A 21,070-nucleotide genomic window follows, 5' to 3' on the forward strand; every position below is an offset into this window, starting at 1 on the left:
GGCCGGTCTCTACACTCTAAAAACAGTTTGCACCCTTTGGGGTGTATATTTGTCCCACAACAATAATCGTCATCTGCCTTGCTTGCGTTTCCTTTCTTGAAAACTCTGCGCTGGCTACTTTCCTGTCGAGAATGCTGCGTCACACTGATAACGCGCATGCCGTTCGTGACTGGGAAGTACCGGGCTCGCAGCGTTAAAGAAAGGAAACGCGGGCAAGACAGATGACGATTATTGTTGTGGGACAAATATACACCCCAAAGGGTGCAACTGTTTTTAGAGTGTAGGGGAGCGCGCGGGCACGGCCGCGCGGCCGGTCTCTAGGAGAGAAGCGCGCGCACCCCTCGAGACTGGCCATGCTTACGCGCCCTCTCCGGTGGTGACGTCAGAGCACGTAACGAAAGCGCGCGCGCAGCTGCTGCGAGCATGTGCCCGCTGGGAGAGAAGTGAGAGAAGAGGGAGTGACGTCACATCCGCTATGCTAAGCAGATGTTCAGTCTATGACAGGTAACTAATTTCCATTAATTATCCGGTTAAATATCATGCCACGTTCTTGTGTGCGATGTCACTAGCGACGCCATTACTTCCGTTTTCTACTTCCAAGTTCCCAGAAATTCCGCAAAAGTCGCGCTCACGTGACGGGTCTCTAATGTCAACGATTCTGTGCTTTGGTGTGCGGTAATCAGTGATTTCTAATTAATTCTAATTATTGCAGATGCTTCATTAATTCAACATGTAACAAAAGTTGTGCCCTGAAATCATATTTAATGAAACCCATGAATTTTGTACTACACTTATTTGAATTTATTCGAATTTCGTCCCTGGTCGTCTCAGGAGGTGAACCGGAAGTGCTGCGCAAGGAATAAGAGTGTCACTCGATGCTCGTGCAACTAAAGATTCACTGACGATTACGATACTCCCTAATGAGAAATCCGAGCGCAGCTCTATACGACATTTCATTTGGCGATATACTGAGGCAAAGAATTTAAGATAGACATCAGCAGAGTCGGCAACCGTCGAAAATCCGATCAGCGGGTTAAGCGGGTCGGCTTTTATACACGACTCGTCGAAAATTCCAGTCGCAAGGCTGGAAAATCGAGCAGCGTGCGACTGGCCTGCGACCGTCGCTTTTCGACCAATGCGATCATCTGCTAGTGTCGCTTTACGACCAGAACGGTCGCCCGACCTCTGCGACTAGCAAGTGTGAATGGGCCCTTAGACAGAAATGTGGGCGCCTGCACAGCTCTGCAAGAGTTTAATAATCGCACGGTAGCATCGACCAACAAGAAAGCGCCGGTCGCAGAGCGTAGCTGCGAAACTATATCGGCCGCAGGCGCATGCTGGGCATCGTGTGCTATAGGCTATTCTGTTAAGCTCCACAGAGCCGCTGCTGATCCGCAAACAAAAATGCACTCACGTGCTCCTAGTTGTACGCACAATGCATGAAACGATTGCAAAGCGGCTGACTACACAAGGCATTCCGCAGGTGGAGGGTTCAATCCCGGCAGCGGGGGCAGCATTGCGATGGAAGCCGAACGGAAAGTGTGCTTGCATATGGGTACGCGTCAGGAACCACAGGTGGTCAAAATTTATCCGTACATGTTGACACGTGTACTTGTCTTTATCGGGCGACACGTTTCACCGCCTAACAAATGTTATCGAATAGCGCAGGACGCGCCTGCATGTATCGGAAGTTTCTGGAATGTTATCAATGGTTCCATCCGCTGTCTGTCACCGAACCTTGTGTAATCTGATTGCATGTATGCGCGACGCGAATAGTGTAGAACTTTGTGGAAGACACGCGGGTCCCAGCGATTACTCTAGAACATTCGACGACTTATGTATAAAAGCCGACGCCTTTGACCCGCTGATCAGATTTTCGAAGATCGCCGACCGTGTTCGCCGCTATCGTTGTGCTATAAGTGTAGCCTGTTTTTGTGGGCACAGGTTCGCCCAATAAAAGTTAGTTTTGTCTTTCACAGTATTGCTACTGTGTTCTTCAACGTCCCCACCACGTGACAATATATAGTCATAATCAAATCGTGGTTCTGGCACGCGAAATCCTAGAGTTTAGGCGGTGCCAAACAATAACTGCTGATAAACAGAAGGGGCTCTGGAGATTCGATAAAATACAGAGCGTTCTTTCCTTTTTTCTAGAAAATACAGACATCTTTATAAAAACTGAGTCCTTCTACAACTCTGAAGAGGGGTGCACCTTCCACCTTAGCGCTCCCTCAAGGCGAGGTCGGCACGTTGACGACGAGCGCTTTCTCGGGAGAGTTCCCGGCGGCATTCATCAAACGTCGCCTGCTCTTCGGCCGAACACGCGACCCGCTGCCGTTCCTTCAACGCAACCTGCTCTTCGGCAGAACGAACCAAACGCGGCCTCCCCATCTGACTTCCGGGCCTGAACTAGCGGGAAAAGGCGGGCGGGAAGCGAGAGAACACGCGTTTACACCCTTTCCCTCTTCCGGAGGGAGGAGACGCCTGGGATTGGCTCGCGCCTTGCGCTGCGTCTACATAAAGGGCCCCTCACCAGGTCTGGCCATTTTGAGCTGACAAGCGCAGAGCATACATTGCGCGATAACGATCGTGTCTGCAAAGTATTACATCGCTACGCGCCGCGGAAAAATCTGAAATTTCAAACCGAACGCCGTTTTCCCTTTTTGCGGCAGCCGCGCTCCAAGCCGTACGGTGACGTAGTCGTGCCCCTGCGCCTGCGTAGTCGTGTCCGCAGTGTGACGTCGCTCGTAGTGACACGTGACTTCGGGAATTATTCAAGACATCTGTTATCTGTGCGATCTGTTACATGAATTGACGAATTGAAGTTTAGAGGAATAATAAAACACACATACGGAATGTCTGCGCGTTTTTTGTTTTACTTCGCACCGAAGCAACAGATGTACTTCCGCTTCGTCTGCTTGTTCCCACTGCCATGCGGTCACGTGCGCAGGTACCGAAACTAGCCATTTTCGACCGTGCTCCAGCGCGTGATCAAGCTCTGCCATGCGCTTGTTCTGCCTCAGTGTTCGTGTAGCACTGAATTATACCGTTAATCATGTTTGCTTGTGCACAGCGCGTAAAATCGTGCGCTGCACGAACGAGACAACAGCTCGCGCGCAGCGCGGTCAGCGGAAGTTAGTAGCGCAGGAAAAGAAGCGAGGAGCAAAAAAAATGGAGGGGCCTGTGACGTATGCGTCACGCGATCTTCAAGGTCCGGTATGGGAGAACGCAGGGAAGTAATTTCGATTGCGTAGGCTAGACGGGCCGAGTGGAAAGAGCGGATTGCTTAGCGGTGGAGCCCGCCTGCTGAAATCATAGGTTCTCGATCGGCACTGAAATATTTATATCTCGGCTATTAATGAGCCGACAGAAACATTTTTTAGGCAGAAGGCTCCCTAGAGGATACATAACTTCCAGCGTATAACCAAAATATGCTATGGGGCCTGGCGAGGGGCCCTTTAAGGCACACAAAACCACGCTTTGAACGGCGCGTATGATTAACCCACAGTGGCTGAATCGGTTAGCGTGGTGATCTAGCAGCCCGTAGGTCGGTGGTTCGAATGCGGAGCCAGACAAGCAATTTTTATTTTCGCGCGGATTGAGTTTTTCCGTGCGGCAACACGGAGGACGACACGAGTGAGGCAATGCAAGCTTGACCTAAAAACGGTATAAAAGCGCAGCAAACGTGGCGTATTTGCAGACAAGTTCCTAGGCAAGACTGACATACTTTTCCGTTAATAACGTGAGCTTCCGAAGACTCATCGACAAATATTTATTCACTGTTTTATTAGTGCCTTAGGCTAAGGCAGTTTAAATGGCGAAGTTCAAGGCCGTCGATCACATTTCAATGCAACAACTTTTTTTTTTTTTACATCTTCAAGGTCGAACCTAAATCGAGAAACTGATAATGGCATTTCAACGGTAAATCCTGGCAATATCGCAACCAAGCGCGGCGGGAGCGCAGGAAAGGTGGCCGCGCTATCATATCAGACCAAACGCGAGGAAGTTGGAAACCAAACATCTCCACGAGTCGCGGCAGCTACTGATACGGCACGCATTGCCTGCCAAGGACGTACGGCTGTGGTGTGCATTGAAGCTTCACCCCACACTTTTTTTTTACGGGGCGTTGCCGTCTGACGCTCAGCAGGACGTGCTCAGTCTCGATATCGCTTCGACTGAGCTTGGCAAGCTGATGATGAATATCCGGAATTAGGTGCGATTTTTTAAAATTTACAAAAGATGGGTGCGCATGAATATGTCACGGCCTGCGAATTTGCCGTTTAGACAACTGCCCCCAGAGGCAATAATAGAAAAAGTAATTTTTCTTTTGTGAATTAGCCTTCTGCAGCTCACGTTGTTAGCGGCAATGCATGTCCGCGCCTCGCCTAGGAACTTGTCTGTCGCTGCGCTTCTATTACTTCTTTAGGCAAAGTATGCATGGTCTGTAAAATAAAAAAGAAAACGCCCCGTTACAAAGCCTGACAGACGACGCTCGGACCCGAGGACGCGCAGCGGGCATGCGCCTCTAGCCTCGCTACTTGTGCAGGTCTGTCTCGCGAGATCACCGAGACACCGGGGAGCCCTGCACACGCCCCGGGCCGCTTCCGTCCGTGGCTACTCACCTCTTGCGGGCGGCTTTCCTGGCCGGACTCTCGGGCGGTGCGGCGGCCTCCTGCGACGAAGACTGGACGGGGGCAGCGGGCACCTCGGCGGGCGCCTCCTGGGCGCGCTCCTCGTCCTCGGCGGCCGGAGGGGGTCCCCTGGGCGGCGGCGCAGCCTCGGCCTGCTGCTGGACGCTCTCGGTGCGGGCAGGCTCGGCTGCCGGTCGGCCAGCGGGGGGCCGCTGCTCGAGGTCGTCGCAGGGCTCGGCGGCCTTCGGGACTTGCGCGTGGCGGCGCTGCTCCGAGGCCACCGGTTGCTCCTCTTCGCGTTCCGCGGGCGCTTCTTCGCTCTCGCAAGGAGCGACCTCGGCAATGGGTTCGTACGACGAATCCGCCGGGCTGCTCTGTGGTTCCGGCACGGGCCGCAGCAGCTCGGCCAGCAGGGGTGCCGGGGCCGCGACGTTGAGCAGCGCCTCCTCCGTCTGACAGGCGACATGCGCGACGCACGCCTGCAGGCGGCGCAGCCGTTCTTGCAGCTGCGAAAGAAAAGCCCGCCAAGGGATCAGACGCTAGCTAGCGACAGTGCGGCTCAATTCGTGCTCAGAAGGAAAGAAAAAGTGCCTCGAGCCAAACAGGACCCGCGAGCCACCGACGAGCCCTCGAAGACGATCGCGAGGAGGAAAGCGTCGCACGCACTTGTGTCCGAGCCGCCCCACCGGTGCGTAGCAACGAATATCGTACGTGTGCGTTGCAAGTCCGTTTGCGAGGTTGTATTACCGCCATTTTTCTGTCTTTTTTTTATCGCTGCAGTTATTTCAATTCGTACCAATTAGCCCGGTTAACAAGAACAGCCGGGCAACGCAGCATTCGGCCCGGTACTTCGAGCCCAGCAGCTGCTGCTGCGTTATGAACTCTCCTTGCAACCCAACATTCTAGACAGAAGCGTGCACGACCTGATACACTGACGACACAGCCCGCGGCGAGTACATCGAGCAGCTCCTGTGTGCGATGGCGGCCAAGAACAACGTGCTCTCAAGCGGTGCCGCGGCAGTTTTCGGACGCAGCACTGCGATCGCAATGGCTGAATGCTCGCCAACCGCGATCGCGCAATGCTAAAGAAAAAAAATTAACTATGCGGTTTTACGCGCGAAAACCGCTTTCTGATTGCGAGGCACGCCGTATAGCGGGGGACTCGGCAAATTTGTACCACCTGGGGTTCTTCAACGTGCACCCAAATCTAGGCACGCGGGTGTTCTCGCATTTCGGCCCCATCGAAATGCGGCCGCCGCGGTCGGGATTCGATCCCGCGACCTCGTGCTTAGCAGCCCAACGGCACAGCCATTGAGCAACCACGGCAGATATCGCGCAATGCTACCACCGGGGCGCGCACGTCCTGCTACTCCGTCCATCCCTGTACGCGCGCGCACTCACACATGGCAGCAGGCACGGCGTGCCGTCCAACGGCGGCTGCCCCGAGCTGCTGCCCAGGGTCGCGTATATCATACTCGGGGGGTCGCTGTAAGTTGGCGCTGGCATCGCTGCTTGGTTTTGAAGTAACGCGGTCGAAAGGCAGGCCCCAGTGGCACGTGCACCCAGGTGGCGCCACTGCATGCCGCCCCTTCCGTGCGTGCGTGCGTTTGCCAATAGATGGATAGATATTTAATCGCCGTCCAGTTTTGTCAGAGCGCTCGCTGACACGTCCCGTGCGTTTGGCCATGCGCGGTCATGCCGCCCCGATTGGAACACCAACGTGCACACGACGCAGTGACTTGCACGTGTTCTGTTCTCACCGCAGTCGAGCAACTGCCACCAAGGAAGACGGCGTTCTAGAGCGCATGACTTATGAAACGCGACACTTGCACGTAACGATGTTGGTGTAATTAAACGCCAGTAATTCAGTTACATGCTTTCTGGTTCTCTACTGATCGACCGTGTTTTTCTTTTCTAACTCGTGACGCTTCCTGTAATTCACTTACCTTATTCTAAGCCAAGCCAATGCAACCAGTTACCTAAATGACGAGACAAGCTGTAACGGGCGATGCAACTTAATTTTCCGCATTTGATTTTTGGCGGGAACCACAGCAGCGGAATGCCCGTGCAATAGCGTCGTGGATGCGCATGTTCAGACGGGCACACAGTACTTGTTTCCACCTATTATTTAAAGGGGCCCCGAAGCACTTTTTATGAATTGGAGAAATACATTCCAAGTTAAAGTAGGCCATTTCAGAAATACTTTGCCACAAAAACTAGTTCGATGCGTTCCGAGGAAGCGGAGCTCCTTCAATGCCTTGCACTGCGAAGGCTACGCCGGAGCTGGGCGTATACCCTCAACGCTCTGCCAGCTGAGCGTCACCGTGGCGCGCAGTTCAAATTTGACTCCCGACGTTAAGGGGCCCCTCACAGGTCTGGCCATTTTGAGCTGACAAGCGCAGAGCATACAATGCGCGCCAACGATCGTGTCTTCAAAGTACTGCACCGCTACGCGCCGTGGAAAGATCCGAAATTTCAAACCGTACGCCGTTTTCCCTGGCAGCCGCCGCGCTCCAAGGCGGAGGATGACGTACACCTGCTAGTGCGCCTACGTACACGTGAACGTACAAGGGGTTCCAGCAAGTACGGACGCGAGCACAGGTAAGAAGAAACGGACAAGACAACGCTGGACTTACAACTTACAGCCCTGGACTTACAGTTGTAAGTCCAGCGTTGTCCTGTCCGTTTCTTCTTACCTGTGCTCGCGTCCGTACTTGCTGGAACCCCTTGTACGTTCACCATGCACCAACTGGCCCAGCAAACCACCCTACGTAAGCGTGTTTGCTGTGACGTCGCTCGTGGTGACACATGATTTCGCGAATTACTCTACGCGACATCTGTTACTTCTGTAATATGTTGCTTGAACAGATAACTTAAAGCTTAGATAAATAATAAAACACACCAACCGAATGTCTACATATTTTTGTTTTAGTTCGAACCGCAGCAAGATAGATGTACTTCCGCTTCGTCTGCTTGTTCCGAAGTCGTGCAGTCGCGCGCGCAGACACCGAAACTATGTCATTTTCTACCGTGTTCCAGTGCGCGATCATGCTCTGTGATCAGCTTGTGTCTGCCTCAGTATTCGCGTAGCACTGACCTATACCACTAGTTAGGTGTCCTCGTGCACAGCGCGCAAAATCGTGCGCTGCGCGAAACGAAACAATCGCAACAGCTCGCGAGCGACGCCGTCAGCGGAAGTGCGCCGCGCCGCAAAAAAAACGAGGACAAAAAAAAATGAAGGTGGGGCCCGTTACGTATCGTCACGCGATCCTCGAGGTGCGGTATGGGAGAACGCGGGAACGAATTTGACTTGCGGAGGCTAGACGGGGCAAGTGGAGAGAGTGTCTCGCTTGGCGGTGGAGCTCCCCTCCTGAAATCACGCTTCACGGCACTGAAATGCTATTACAATCAGCCGATTTGAAAAATTTTCTTGCGGCAGAACGCTCCCCAAGGAGGACACGTAAACTTCCAGCGTATAACCAAAATTTGCTATAAGGCCTAGTGATGGGTCGTTTACCGTAGACGCCACTGTTTCAGATTTTGGCGCCTATGACGTGCCAAGCGTAAAGCTAAACGGGTTTGTCCTCAGCCAATCGCAGTGCGCTCAGCCAGCGGACTCGTCGCGACACCCCGCTGCGACCGCGGTGTCTACGCTACGTAGCAGACCGCAGCTACATGCAACTACAGCAGCGTTTGCACTGCGCACGACAGAGCTTGAGTGCGTGTTCGAACTCGTATGCGCGTCTGGCCGTGCTACATGGTGCAGACTGGCTTTGTCCTTCAATAGCAATGATCGACAGAAGCCACATCCAACTTATGCATTTTGAAGCGATGTCAATTTAAGTCTGCCAAAGCATCCAGCCAGGGGTGAGCGCGCGTGTGGTCTCGTCTGGAGTGGTGAAAACCAGTCGAAATTCACGAGACCCGACGGCTGTGACATCGATAAGCAGGGGTGGCCGAAGTTTAATCCGTACGCGGGTGGCCTGGGCCGAGCGTGCAGCAGACGATAGTGGGCTTCTTCCGAAACTACGTCATTATTATTGAAATTCCAAAGCTGATTCTCGCTTACTTTAACCTGTTTATTAAACGTCGTCAATAAACATGCGCAGTAACAGTTAGGAAGAAGCGCACTGATCCAAACACCCTTCTTGATTGATGTCAGCTATTGGTCAATAGCAGCCGCGTATGGGAATCTTCTACATTGTGAAATAAAGGGTACGTTCGATTGGCCTGCACCACCCGAACCAATTCACGAGGTGCTGCACCCTGGCATTCGTTTCAGCGGTGCAGCAATGGCGCCCGCTGAACCACGACGTTCGTTTCAAAAGGTGCAGGAACGGTGCAGGGCTGGTTCGTGGTTCTGCTGCACCCACTCGACTGTCGGTGTCGACTTGGCGCAGGCGTACAGGTGCGAAGCAGCGGTGCAGCAGACGGCGCGAGCGCCGTTAAAACCCCGCTTACGCACGTCTGATGTGTCTATACGCAAGTGTGGTGTGTACGCACCCCAGAAGCCGATCATACCCGCAGTTCAGGAGCTCTCAAACTTAGCCTGAAATAGCATAACGCCTGCACCGGGTGTGCACCTTTGCATTCGTTTGGAGCGTCTCACTAGGCCTGCACCTCAGGAATCGAGCTGCACAATTTCTGAGCTTATCGTGAACAGCCGTGAACTGAATGGTTCACAGTGGTGCAGGCGAATCGAACGTACCCAAATCATCCAGAAAAGAGCGAGTATAGCAGGGGTTGAGAAGAGAGCGTTTGGGAGAAAGGTGACTTCGCGCTTCGGTTGCGAGCTCCACACGCCGCGTACGACAGCAAAACTTGGATGGCATGTTCACGGAAGCGTGTGCTTTGTCCGCGGCCTATGTTTTTTTTCACCAAGCCCGAGGGCCGGTTCAGGTCCCCTTCAACGCTCCACCAAATGTTGCGCGACGAACTGAACCAGCGCTGCTATGCTATATGCCGATGGCCACTTCCGACATTGATGCCACGAAATCGCCTATACGGACGATTTCCTCAGTTTTTTCATTCGCCCTATACCGGAAGCGCCATCTGCGAGCATCGGCAACAATGAAGCGCCGAGTTTCACAGAGGACCCAGACGTGAGCATCGCGGCACTGAGAAAAATCTTTTTTTAGGGTTATCGGATGCAAACTGCCTAGAGTAACCGCAAAGTATCTTTCTAGGGGTTTGCTTTAGGCTGGCTGTCCAAGGAGCTTTTAGCTCAGCCGTACACGTCAAGCGTCGGTCGACCTTAGCTTTCTGAGACGCCAAGGTTACGCTTTAAATGTATTGTTTGTCTGATTATAGAGGCGACTACCTTTGCTTACGTGCTTCTTTACTTTGTTGGGATAAAGTTACCGACACGCAATCGGCAATAAAACTTACACCTCGACCATAACAAATTGACATCCCCTCCATCATACGAAGCATGAGCGTCGTCAAGGTGCAGCGAGTGCGCGCACGTCATGTATGGTTCGTTACGAGCAAGCGTTCCGCGATGAACGGGCTATATGCATGTGCTACACCGTTGAAAAAAAGAATAGAGCGAGCGACGAGAACAAATTAACTCTGCTATCTGGTACACCGTCGCAGTCGTTCGTCACACGTTTGATACAAGACGAGCGAAATACAAGTATACCGATGAAAATGCGCCGGGAAAACGTGCCGGCACTATGGGACATTCAGCGTATAAGATTAAATGCTAATGACAATTGAAGCAGAGCGTTAGAACTATGTGGTGTACCACCCGTGCCACAGGGGCACAGAAAATGACATGCTAATGCCTTGAACTTTAATGCCGGGTGCCACACAGATAATGCGTAGTCCCATTAAATCTTAATGCCATTCGCGACGAAGTGCGTTCTTGTAACTCACTTGTCGAATCGGTACACTCGTCCCCAATGTTTCCACATTCTGACGAGACTAAACGAATTCTTTGTGAAGAACAATTAATATATTCTTCCCTTTCTTTTAAAAAGTGCTATTCTTTCGCGGCGTAGCGCGTTCTTGCAATTACAACAACTCACTTGGCCGTCGAATGCGCACTCTCGTTTCCAATGTCCCCGCCGTGGACGTGGCGACCACATTGTGACGACATTAAACAAATTGAGCTCTTTATTTTCGTAGAGATCAGCAGGCGATCTTGCCGATACGCACGGCTACAGCACTAATCGCGAGCGCATCAGCCATGGAGAAGCTGTTCGATTGCACGGCGGCGACTCCTTGCCATGCGGGCTTCACACCTTCGCATTTCTCGACGATGTTTGGCTCGAAGCAGCACATACGCCGCAACAAACTGGAGCACGCGGTCAAAGCCTTCTGGATCGCTGCTTGAAAGCTTTGAAGCTGTGAGCGCCATTTTCTTCCATTTTAATGCTTCGACCACGCTACAGATTGGCCGTTCAGCTAGCCTCGGCTTCAAACAGTTTACGGCTTGGTTAAACAATGACATTCCTGAAGTAAAGTGCATAAAGTGCAACCATTAATGTTGCTCACGCCATTTCTTAAACATTTGCCCCCTAAATAACAGTTTTTTTTTTTTTATGTATTACGATTGGCAAGCAAACTTAACCGTTTCACTGCAGCTATCGCCATCGCGACGTTTAATGTCATTAAGTATGCGCGTGCTGCAGCGCCCGAAATGTAATGGCATTTAAGAAACTTAGGGTCTTACAATTTCAATGGCAATAACCTCGCCCGTGTGGCGCGGGTATCAGCTGTACCACACTGCAACATGTCCGATGAATATTAGAGGACGTTTCAATTCGCTGGCAATCACCAGCTTGTGGTGAGGACATTTTCCCAAATACTCGTGCAAATCCAATAAATATTTAGGTTAGGCCCCAGGAGTTCTATAGGTACCAGCAAGTGTCAGATGATTTACTGTGTATAGAAATAAACCTTATACAAAAAGTCCTCTCACAATCGTCACCAATGTCAGGCAATCGCACAGATTATCATTATCGTCAGTCTATCTTTATGTACACTGCAACTTGCGCCTGCAACTGATAACGTATTTTTAATAAAAATTGCAACAACGCAGCCCCTTGTTGGACTATCTTTACGGTAACTTCCTAATTAATGAACAGTTTATCGTATAAGCTAGCTTAATTTTATCGCCAGGCCGCCTGTCGGCCTTTGCTATGTGCCAAAGTTTTTTTCCGAAATACCAAGGTACAGCTGTGGAATAACCGTAAATATAGGCTAGGCCCGAGGTATTTTGACCTATCACGGAGGGCTAATCGCGGATTTAGAATAGACATATTAGAATATTTTTAGGTTATCCTGGCCAAGGCTACCGCGAAAAAAAAATGGATTGAATGTTTCTTTTTTTCGTGATCGTACTCAGTACGTGACAGCTAATGACAACAACCCTAATCTTTCATCAGTAACATTGGGCGTTTCTGAAGGATCTGTTCTGGGACCTATCCTATTCCTTATCTTTATTAATGATCCTCCCGATCTCACAACATCATCTATCAGGGTGTTCGCCGACGACTGTGTTACATACGGAGAAATTTCTTACCCATCTGATACCAATGTACTTCAGAATGACATTAATAGCGTTGCTGCACGGTGTGACAATTGGCTCAGCAAACTCAATTTATCCACATGCAAAGCAATGAAAGTAACACGAGTTCCTTCCAAAGCTAACCCGCATTCGTATGCTCTTAATGGCTCTCCCTTATCTATTAAGGCGAAAGCCTTTCTGCGCTCACGGTGTGAAGTTTGTGTCAGCAGACCTGACCGCCGGAGTGTCGGCCGAAGCGTCATCACGCCATATGAAGACAGATTAAAGACAGATTAACGAATGAAAAATTATTGATAGTGACAGTCAGTGAATGATAACGTTATAATAGAGATTGGTAGAGGTTAATAATGACGAGTAATGACTAATAATGACTTGTAATGACTACTAATGACTCCGAAATGACCAACATGTCTAACGACGGCTTGTAATAATCACAATTGATTAAAAATGACTAGAAATGTCTAGTAATGAGTAGTGATGACTAAAATGACTAATGACTTGTAATGACTACTAATCACTACGAAATGACCAATATGTCTAACGACAGGTTGTAATGACCACAATTGATTAGAAATGTCTAGCAATGATTAAAATGACTACTAATGACTTGTAATGACTACTAATGACTACGATATGACCAATATGTCTAACGACGGCATGTAATGACCACAATTGATTGCAAATGACTAAAAATGCTTACTAGTGAGCATTAATGACTAGTAATGACTGAAATGACTACTGATGACTGTATGAAATGACCAATATGTCTCACAACAACTTGTAACGGCTACAACTGATTAGAAATGACCAAAAATGCTTAGTAATGACCAGTAATGACTAATAACGACTGGAATTACTTGTAATGACTACGAAATGACCAATATGTCAAACGACGGCTAGTAATGACCACAACTGATTACAAATGACTAAAAATGCTTGCTAGTGAGCAGTAATGACTAGTAATGACAAATTACTTGTAATGACTATGAAATGATCAATATGTCTAACGACAACTTGTAACGACTACAATTGATTAGAAATGACTAAAAATGCTTTGTAATGACTAGTAATGACTAATAATGACTGAAATGACTTTTACAGACATCTGTCGAATGGAACCGCCTCCCTCCCGATATTGCGGCCATCGAAGATAACGATTTCGCGATGCCCTAACAACATTTGTTTATTTTGGAGATTGTTGAAATTGGGTTCTAACAAATTCACTGTATTGTATTTACTGTCTTTGTAACCTATATTACCCACTCCCCTCTGTAATGCCTTTGACCCTGAGGGTATAATAAATAAATAAATAAATTACTACTAATGACTATGATATGATCAAGTTGTCTAGCGACGGCTTGCAATGACAAATGATTACAAATGACTAAAAAGTTATTATTAACCCTATTAACCTCTTGAGAGAGATCTTGAGAGACCCTGACATTTTTGTCTCTGAACATAAGTATATTGGCGTACACATCAGCAGTGACCTTTCATGGAAAAAACATATTTAACACATATCTAACAATGCTAATCGCACGCTTGGTTTCCTTCTTCGTAATTTTTCGCTTGCTCCGGTTACTTTCAAACTCCTTCTGTATAAAACGGTCGTTAATACTTTAATGTACTTAAATCTCTTAATACTTTAAAATCTCTTCAGCATCGTTCGGCTTGTTTTATTTTCCTTAACTACTCTCGCACATCTAGAGTCACACTTATGAAAAGAACCCCAAACTTTCCAGATCTTTACACGCGGCGTCATCTTTCTAGGCTTTCCACGTTCCATAAAATATATTGCGTAAACGAATCACTCAAAGTCTCTTTGCTGCTTCAAAGTACGTATCATCCCGCATCGGTCATCGATTCAAAGTAGCCACTCCAAGTTGCAGAACTAACTAGTATTATTGCGAAAGCAATAATATGGACACTCCAGGCGCATTTTTGCCGTCGCCGTGAGGTTCCGTATGAGTGAAAGGGTATGAGGGTGAGCAGGCGAACGCGGTTCAATCTCGCGTGCGCGAACGACGAACGCGGCCCAGATGCGTGCCCTCTCCTGTGGTGTGCGAGGCAAGGGGGGTCAAGCGAGGGAGGAGGGGCGTTCTTCTCCGGCGGCTGCCAGGGTGTCTCGATGTGCTCCTCGCCCACCGCTTCGTACAGAGTGGACACAACCGCGGCGTCTACTACGGCATTCTCCTTCAGTCATGCTAGACTGATGAACTGTAACGATCTCCACCATTCATGTAGATATTGTAAATAAATCCCATATTCCTCGTTCTCGATGAGAACAAGTCCCTCCCTTCAACAACGTCCTCAGCGTGGATGAGTCGTACGACGGCATGGGCCAGCTACCATCTAATTCATGCCCGACCCCAACTCTTACACTACTCGGTTGCCGTTGTAAAGACGTCGGCAACAGTGTGACAATGAATGTACGGGTTTATTTTCTAAGCGTCTGCGAACTTTCATAATTCAGAATACGAACCGAATAGACTGGGCTATCCGATTCGACTGCAGATCGAATCCACTATTCGCGTAAAAGCGATAACGGTACTCCCGCGGCCAGAGCTGTAGGTGTACCGATCGACCCCGCTGGAGCGTAGTTCACCACTTCTCGGCTTTGCTTCTCGGCGTCATGGCGCAAAAAGCAATCACGCCGAGCTCAGTGTAACTGCCCTGAGCGGCCCTTGTGGAAGACAGCGTGCAACAAATAGAGAGCGTAAAGTGAGATAGCTGTAAATCGTCATTATGTGCAGTGAGAAGCTACAGGTCTTTGTTATTGTGTGTACGGAAGATACCAAAAGATGTGGAAAATTGAACGATGAAGAAAGTACAGCGGCAAGGTTAACGGAAGCTCATCTCCGATGACCGGATGCAGGACCGATTAGTGGTGGCATTTCTCCGCCAACGGAGATGAAAATGTATACACTTATTCGCTTTCCTTTGAACTGAAGTCATGTATCAAGTTTCCAAGGAAGGGGGTCTGTAGCAGCGTAGTTACCAGCGCGCAAACATATCGTTATCTTTTTTCTGAAATTCATCAAACTGACGAGAACTGCAGCCGACATGAGTCTTTTTTTTTTTTTTTGCGAACGACGCTTTTGAGCAAAGCTCATTAAGCGTGATTTAAACGGTGTTCTCGGCGGAAAGGACGCTTACCGAGTACGACATGTGCCATCAATGCTGCCAGGGGTTCACGTAAGATGACGCCCGAGAAAATAAAAAATAAAAATCACGCAGACACTCCTCTGGGAGTTGTCTAAGTATGCGTAAGCATTGCGCCACTTGCTCATCTACACTCAGCCCGGTGTCATTATCAACGTTACGAAACTTGATACGACCGTTATTAACGATAACAGCGCTGCAGCGACACGAACTGCTGCGGACGGCGGCGCAAGGTGAAATGATGACGCAAGTAAACTACTGCAGGTGGCCGCACCAGGTGCGCTGACAGCGTTCCGATAACTATAAGCCACGCGTTATCCCTCTACAGCGCCTTATCCATCCGCATCGAACCGTTACGAACTGCGTCGAAACGTACTCGGGCGGTGGCACCACCGCGTGGACCGTATCTTGAAAGCGACCTGCGATTCGGACAGAGAGGCTGATAGCTTCGCGCGCTGTGTTCTCGCCGCTTACTTAGCGTTGGAGAGATGCGCGGGCCTGTATATCTTGAAAGCGATCTGCGAAAGTGGCTTAGTGCGGCGTATGCTGAGAGCCCCGTGGGCGCCGCGTTATCGCCGCTTCGTTGGCGTTGAAGCGAGAGGCAGCACGAACATGAATTCGCTCGCTGCTGCGGGCGCTATCTTAAAGCAATAGTCTTAGGGAACGGAGGGATGGATGGTTTTTCTCGTTGGGTAAGCACAGGAATGCTTATGCATTTCAAAACAAAACATTCCTTGCGACTGCGATCACAGAACGCGATTCAGATCGCAAGCAGCACGACAATATACGGAGAGGTCGAAGGAACAAGCGGCTAACGAAGCCTGCGCAAATTCTGACGACTCGAAGTTTTCTGTGCCTCAGCTTGCGGAGCTTAACTGCCGACGCTTGTGCAACGGCCCACGGTCACTGGATCCGGCAGGGGAAAGTTAAATAATGGGTGCCGTGTTTTCTGTTTGTGCGAAAGACGGTAACGACGTCAGCCACGCTGAAGCAGTGCCATTGTAAGTGTGCGACTTTCTGTCCAGGAAGCGTGGTCCGACTTTTGCATGCATAACTCTGCAGGAAAGGTAAGCTCGCTTCACGATGAGAACAGAAAACAATTTTGCCGGCCCCAACATGAAACGCAGTATTTTTTTTTCACGAAGCTTTAGGAAAGGCGGGAGACATCAACATTTATGGAAGCATAAGTTCAGCTCCAAGTACAACAGCCTCGTTCCAAACTATTATTTTCCATGCGTTCGACTGCCTACGTGGGCGGCCGCATTCGGAAGGGGGCGGAATGCAAATTGCTCGAGTACTGGTATTCCGTTTCACATATAGCAGGCAAGGCCGTGAAGGCTAGAGAGACTGATCACATGGATGACCGAGAAATCGTGGACCAGGTATGAAACGCAGTCATTAGGTGGTGTTAGATACGGATCATTGATAAGAATCGGTCAAGTTCTCCAAGCGCAACCACTCGCCGTTGCATTCCAATTATGGTGCGCCGGTGCGCGTTGACCATGCTACCGGACCCGCCTGACAGGTTGGCTATCCCGCACCCGTGTGTCGCGCGTGTAGCTTTTGTCTACCTCCTGTGTGAAGCTGCCCAAAAATGTACATGGAGGCCGGCACAGTTCGAGGTGGTTGACCTTAGTCCCGAGAAAAGCTGCTTTGCAGCACTGGAATGTTTTCGAGGACGACCAGGCGAGGAGGCAACGCCGGACGTATGAGGCCGTCGGAGGCCTAACACGACGCCCCTTGCGCGGGCCCCACGACTGAATGAAAATGACGACACCTGCACGGGCTCGACGACTGGCTGAAAATGACGGGACCCCGACGGACTGAAGCGGTTATAAGCCAGAGAACCATCGGAAAGAGAGACGTTATTCTTGCCACGGGCCGGTGCATACAATTTGCTGCCGGCCGCAGAAGAACTTTTACTGTTAGTTTACCCGTTTCTAACACTGTACATAATGTAAATAAACCGACATTTCTCCAAGTCGCCGTCAACGTCGGCCAACTCCCGCACTCAACGGAAAGATTCAATAGCGGGCGCAGACCTGCCAACCTTATACATAACTCGAAAAACACGGCAGTGCAAACAAAAAAGAAATATTAATATTCGCTGGTATATATTAAAATAATTTGACTATTCATTATGTTGACTCAGTTGAATCGCACGATTCTTCCGGTAAGGATACTATGGAAAGGCAATATCTCTGCCCGATATAGTCGCACGGACAACGATCTGCGCCGCGGACAAGCAGACATGTTTGTGATATTCATTAATAAAGTATTCGTGCAATGGCCACCGAAGATTCGGTTGCCACTGTACTGTGGCTCTGTCAGTCGACGTCGCTGCCGCACGGGTCGATCCGCATAATCAATTGGTTCAAACAATTAGGAAACCACTCAGCGACTGTATTTCTTTCTTTTTATTGATATTGCCCAACACTATACGCAAATAAAAAATACTAAAATATTTGTGTCAATACGAAAAATCATAAGCGAGCGCTAAAGTCTGGCTTCTTACGATAAAATCATAAAGGTTGGCACGTAATATCGATGTAAAAGAAAAAATAAGCCTCGTACTTCTACGGCGCAAAGCACGACACATGCATTACACAAACGGCGCAGGACACCAGAGCCCGCATTCATCACCAAACGAGCGCAGTGACACGTTGCCGCCGCCGCCGCCGGCCACAGCGCTTCACGCGCGCTCGGAGTTCCCTTACTACGCCACCCGGAGCTTCCCTGAAGCACAGCGCTTACCACGAGTTACAAATAGTGCTTTGCTTCGAGAAGTTGAACCCTCCAATACGATTCGAGCATTTTTTTGGCCTCACCTAGCCCACTAAAAAAACTACGTACAGGTCCGCGGCCCCAAAAGTTCAAGTTAACGCCAAACTAACGACAGCGCCAATTCGGCGGCACGATGCGGAGAAGTGGTGAACTGCGTTCGGTCGGCCTCCGAGTGGGCGCCCGATCTCGGAGGCCGTGGGTCCGCACGCCTACTCGTTTGGCTACCGCAGCGGCACTCAGTGAAAGCCCGCAGTCCGTTGATTCTGCTGCAGCGAAGTCGCGATGGCTTGGCAGACGCTCTAGTTTCCCAGCGAACGCACTTTTTCCGAATAAACTGTAGTCATCGACCGTCCAATAAAAAGAGTCAAAAAGAAAGAAAAATAACAGAGAGGATAGCGGAGAGGATGGAGCATAGAACTGTTGACATTTGTGCAAGAGTAGGTAAGAGTTATCCATAGTTAGGCGAGTGTAAAATAACTCCAAGGCTAGTTCGTAGCTTCTAGTTGATTTAACGTTAATTCGCACATCATTCCACAATGCAGCCTTATGAAAATACATGTCCTCCTCGCCAATGAAACAGTAGCTCCTTGGTCATGAGCAGTTAAAGGTGGCTTCCCCGCACATGGGGGACTCGAGTGGAGAAGCGCGCTTCTGTAATTCCTTTCGTTATGCGCAGGGAAGAGCCTCGGATTCACGTTACCTCACATCTTGAGCGGAAGAGATATACATCGATCACACGTGGTGCACTTTCTATCGCGATCGAGCCCGTTCGGGATCGAATTTGTCCGTCGCGACTGGCCCCTCTGTGCAAGCTGCGGAAGGGAATCAATCACTGTCGACAAATTCGATTCCGATCAGGCTCGATAACGACCGAAAGTGCTACACGTGACTGAGCGAGTGTGATCAGTGTTACCCCGAGTGTCACGTGGAACGTGTGTGTGTGTGAGTGCCGCGCGCGCTGACGACGATCGCAACGCCCGGCAGTTTTGTAAGAGATTCGCAGGCATCACGTAGGCCAATTCGAAGCCAAAGACTGAGAACCTGTAAGACAATCCGGACGTTGTTCAAGGAAAAGCCAAGTATGCTTGGAAAAACACATTTTACGTAGCGCGTATTGAGCAACGGAAAGCTGCATCGGGAGTATCTCATGTTGTTCGAAGGGGAAGAGAGAAGGGGAAAAATCCACAGACGCTGAGCCATTGCGACGGGTACGAAACCTTCAAATAACAGATCAAATATTGTTCTATTCGATCCGGTCCTCCAACTGAACGGTCTCACCTCAAAAATTCGAATATTGTTTGCACATTTTCGAATAGTTTACGTCGTCGACTGTGCACGATTAAGCATGAAATTGAAGCGACAAACTTTCATCCCATCCAAAACAGACACAACGTATTAGAGCAGGCAGTGTCTCTCAGATAGACAGCCTTCTTCGGCTATAAACGCGATCACTGGCAATAAGATGATATTATAGACACGGCATATTCGGCAGTTGGTATTGTTTACTGCTACATATAACTCCGGCACCTGTACCCCTCATCGGATTAAATATGAATGCGTTTCATTGCAAGTTGCTCGATGCGATAACGGCACCGCCTGCCGCGATCATTCCAACTCTAGAAAAATGACTGTCGCCCGATGCTGTCACTCTCAAGCGAGCATCTAAAAAAAATTAATCCAGTTTGAATAGTAAAGAGTAGCGTTTATTGTATTCAAAGTAGAAAACTGAAGGGAGGGGATAGTAAAATGCACAGCAAATAACATATCTTCGAAAAAGAAAAACGATAAAGCCCATATTCAGATACGAATAAAAAGAGATGCACACGGAAACAAATATTTTCGAAAATTAGCTATATCTGTCACTTGATAGCAAGATCATTGGTATTAGGTCCGAACTTTGTCACAAGTGACATCTTCTCAGCAGCTGGAAAGTCAACCTGAACTATCCTCACATACTCCAAGCCCACGCACAATGCCTCCGTGTTGTGTTTCACTGCTTTCATGAGTTCATTTTGGTTTGTATGAGGGTCACCTACATCTTTGCGTCAGCCAACAATGCTTTTTGAGCTCAAGCTCCTTCAAAGAAGAGGTGGCACAGTTCCTTTCCCGATTTATATATTCTTCAATGTAACGGTCATTTCTGTTCTTGTCCTCCTTCCGCTGCGTGTCTGCCGCACGGACCGTTTGAAGCATCCTCTTGGTCAGTAGTACAGTTAACTTCCGATTTTTCGGACTCCCTAGGGGCCACGAAAACGTCCGAAAAATCGAATCGGGCAGTCTGAAAAAAATGAATGCATGTCTCTTACTGCCCTTAAGGGCTCAAATCGTCACAGGCACGTCCAAAAAAGCTTTGAAAGCCTGCCAGTACACTTATTAGGCATATCGGTGCTCGTACTGTGACAGGAGACGGCGGGTGCACGCGTGTATAGTTACAGAATACGTACTGTGTCCCGTGACAATGGCCCCTTCCACGCTTGTTACGCTTCACCGCAATACTTCACGTACGCTTCACCGCGTAACATTCCTGTGCTGAGGCGAAGCTGCCATTCGGAAACCGGCATTAAGCAACGCACCATGCTTTCTGAGCTTCGAAGCCAATCGCGAGGATTACAGAGGCGGAGTCGGTGCCATTACTGATAGCGGCGAATTCTTTCAATGAAAATCACGGCACTGAACGGCAAGAACCTTAATAGCGAACGTCGAAGCATCTAAGCCTAGCGTTGCCGCGGTGGTGGCTACGGTGCCAGCGGATCTGCGTGCGAGAGCGCCGGTTCGAGGCAGCGAGGCAATCAAAATGGCGGTGTTGTCTTTGATTAATGCAGTTTCGGACCTGCGGTCGCGGCAGAAAGTACGGAAAATCGGACAGCGAAGGGTTCTTGTCTGAAATTACAGACGTTCATATACATTGACTCTATGCATGGGGTACGTGGTGGTGCCGCGAAGCCTTCCGCATTATCGG

The 21,070-nt window shown here is 49.5% G+C and overlaps 1 protein-coding gene across 2 annotated transcripts in view; it reads right to left on the minus strand.

The window, feature by feature from the left end:
* LOC126540197 (uncharacterized) overlaps window positions 1-21,070 on the minus strand; it is a 118,858-nt gene that overhangs the window by 60,907 nt on the left and 36,881 nt on the right. The window contains exons 1-2 of one of the 2 annotated variants that reach the window (XM_055075873.2): window positions 6,033-6,152; window positions 4,623-5,137 (exon numbers count right to left, since the gene is read on the minus strand). In XM_055075873.2, coding sequence (XP_054931848.1) covers window positions 4,623-5,137; window positions 6,033-6,137 — 620 coding nt within the window. In that variant the 5' untranslated portion in view covers window positions 6,138-6,152. Of the gene's footprint in view, window positions 1-4,622; window positions 5,138-6,032; window positions 6,153-21,070 lie in introns of those variants that run through there. The other variant, XM_050186988.3, reaches the window with a different exon arrangement.

This window comes from Dermacentor andersoni, chromosome 2 (assembly GCF_023375885.2).
Source record: "Dermacentor andersoni chromosome 2, qqDerAnde1_hic_scaffold, whole genome shotgun sequence".
Lineage (NCBI taxonomy): Eukaryota > Metazoa > Arthropoda > Arachnida > Ixodida > Ixodidae > Dermacentor > Dermacentor andersoni.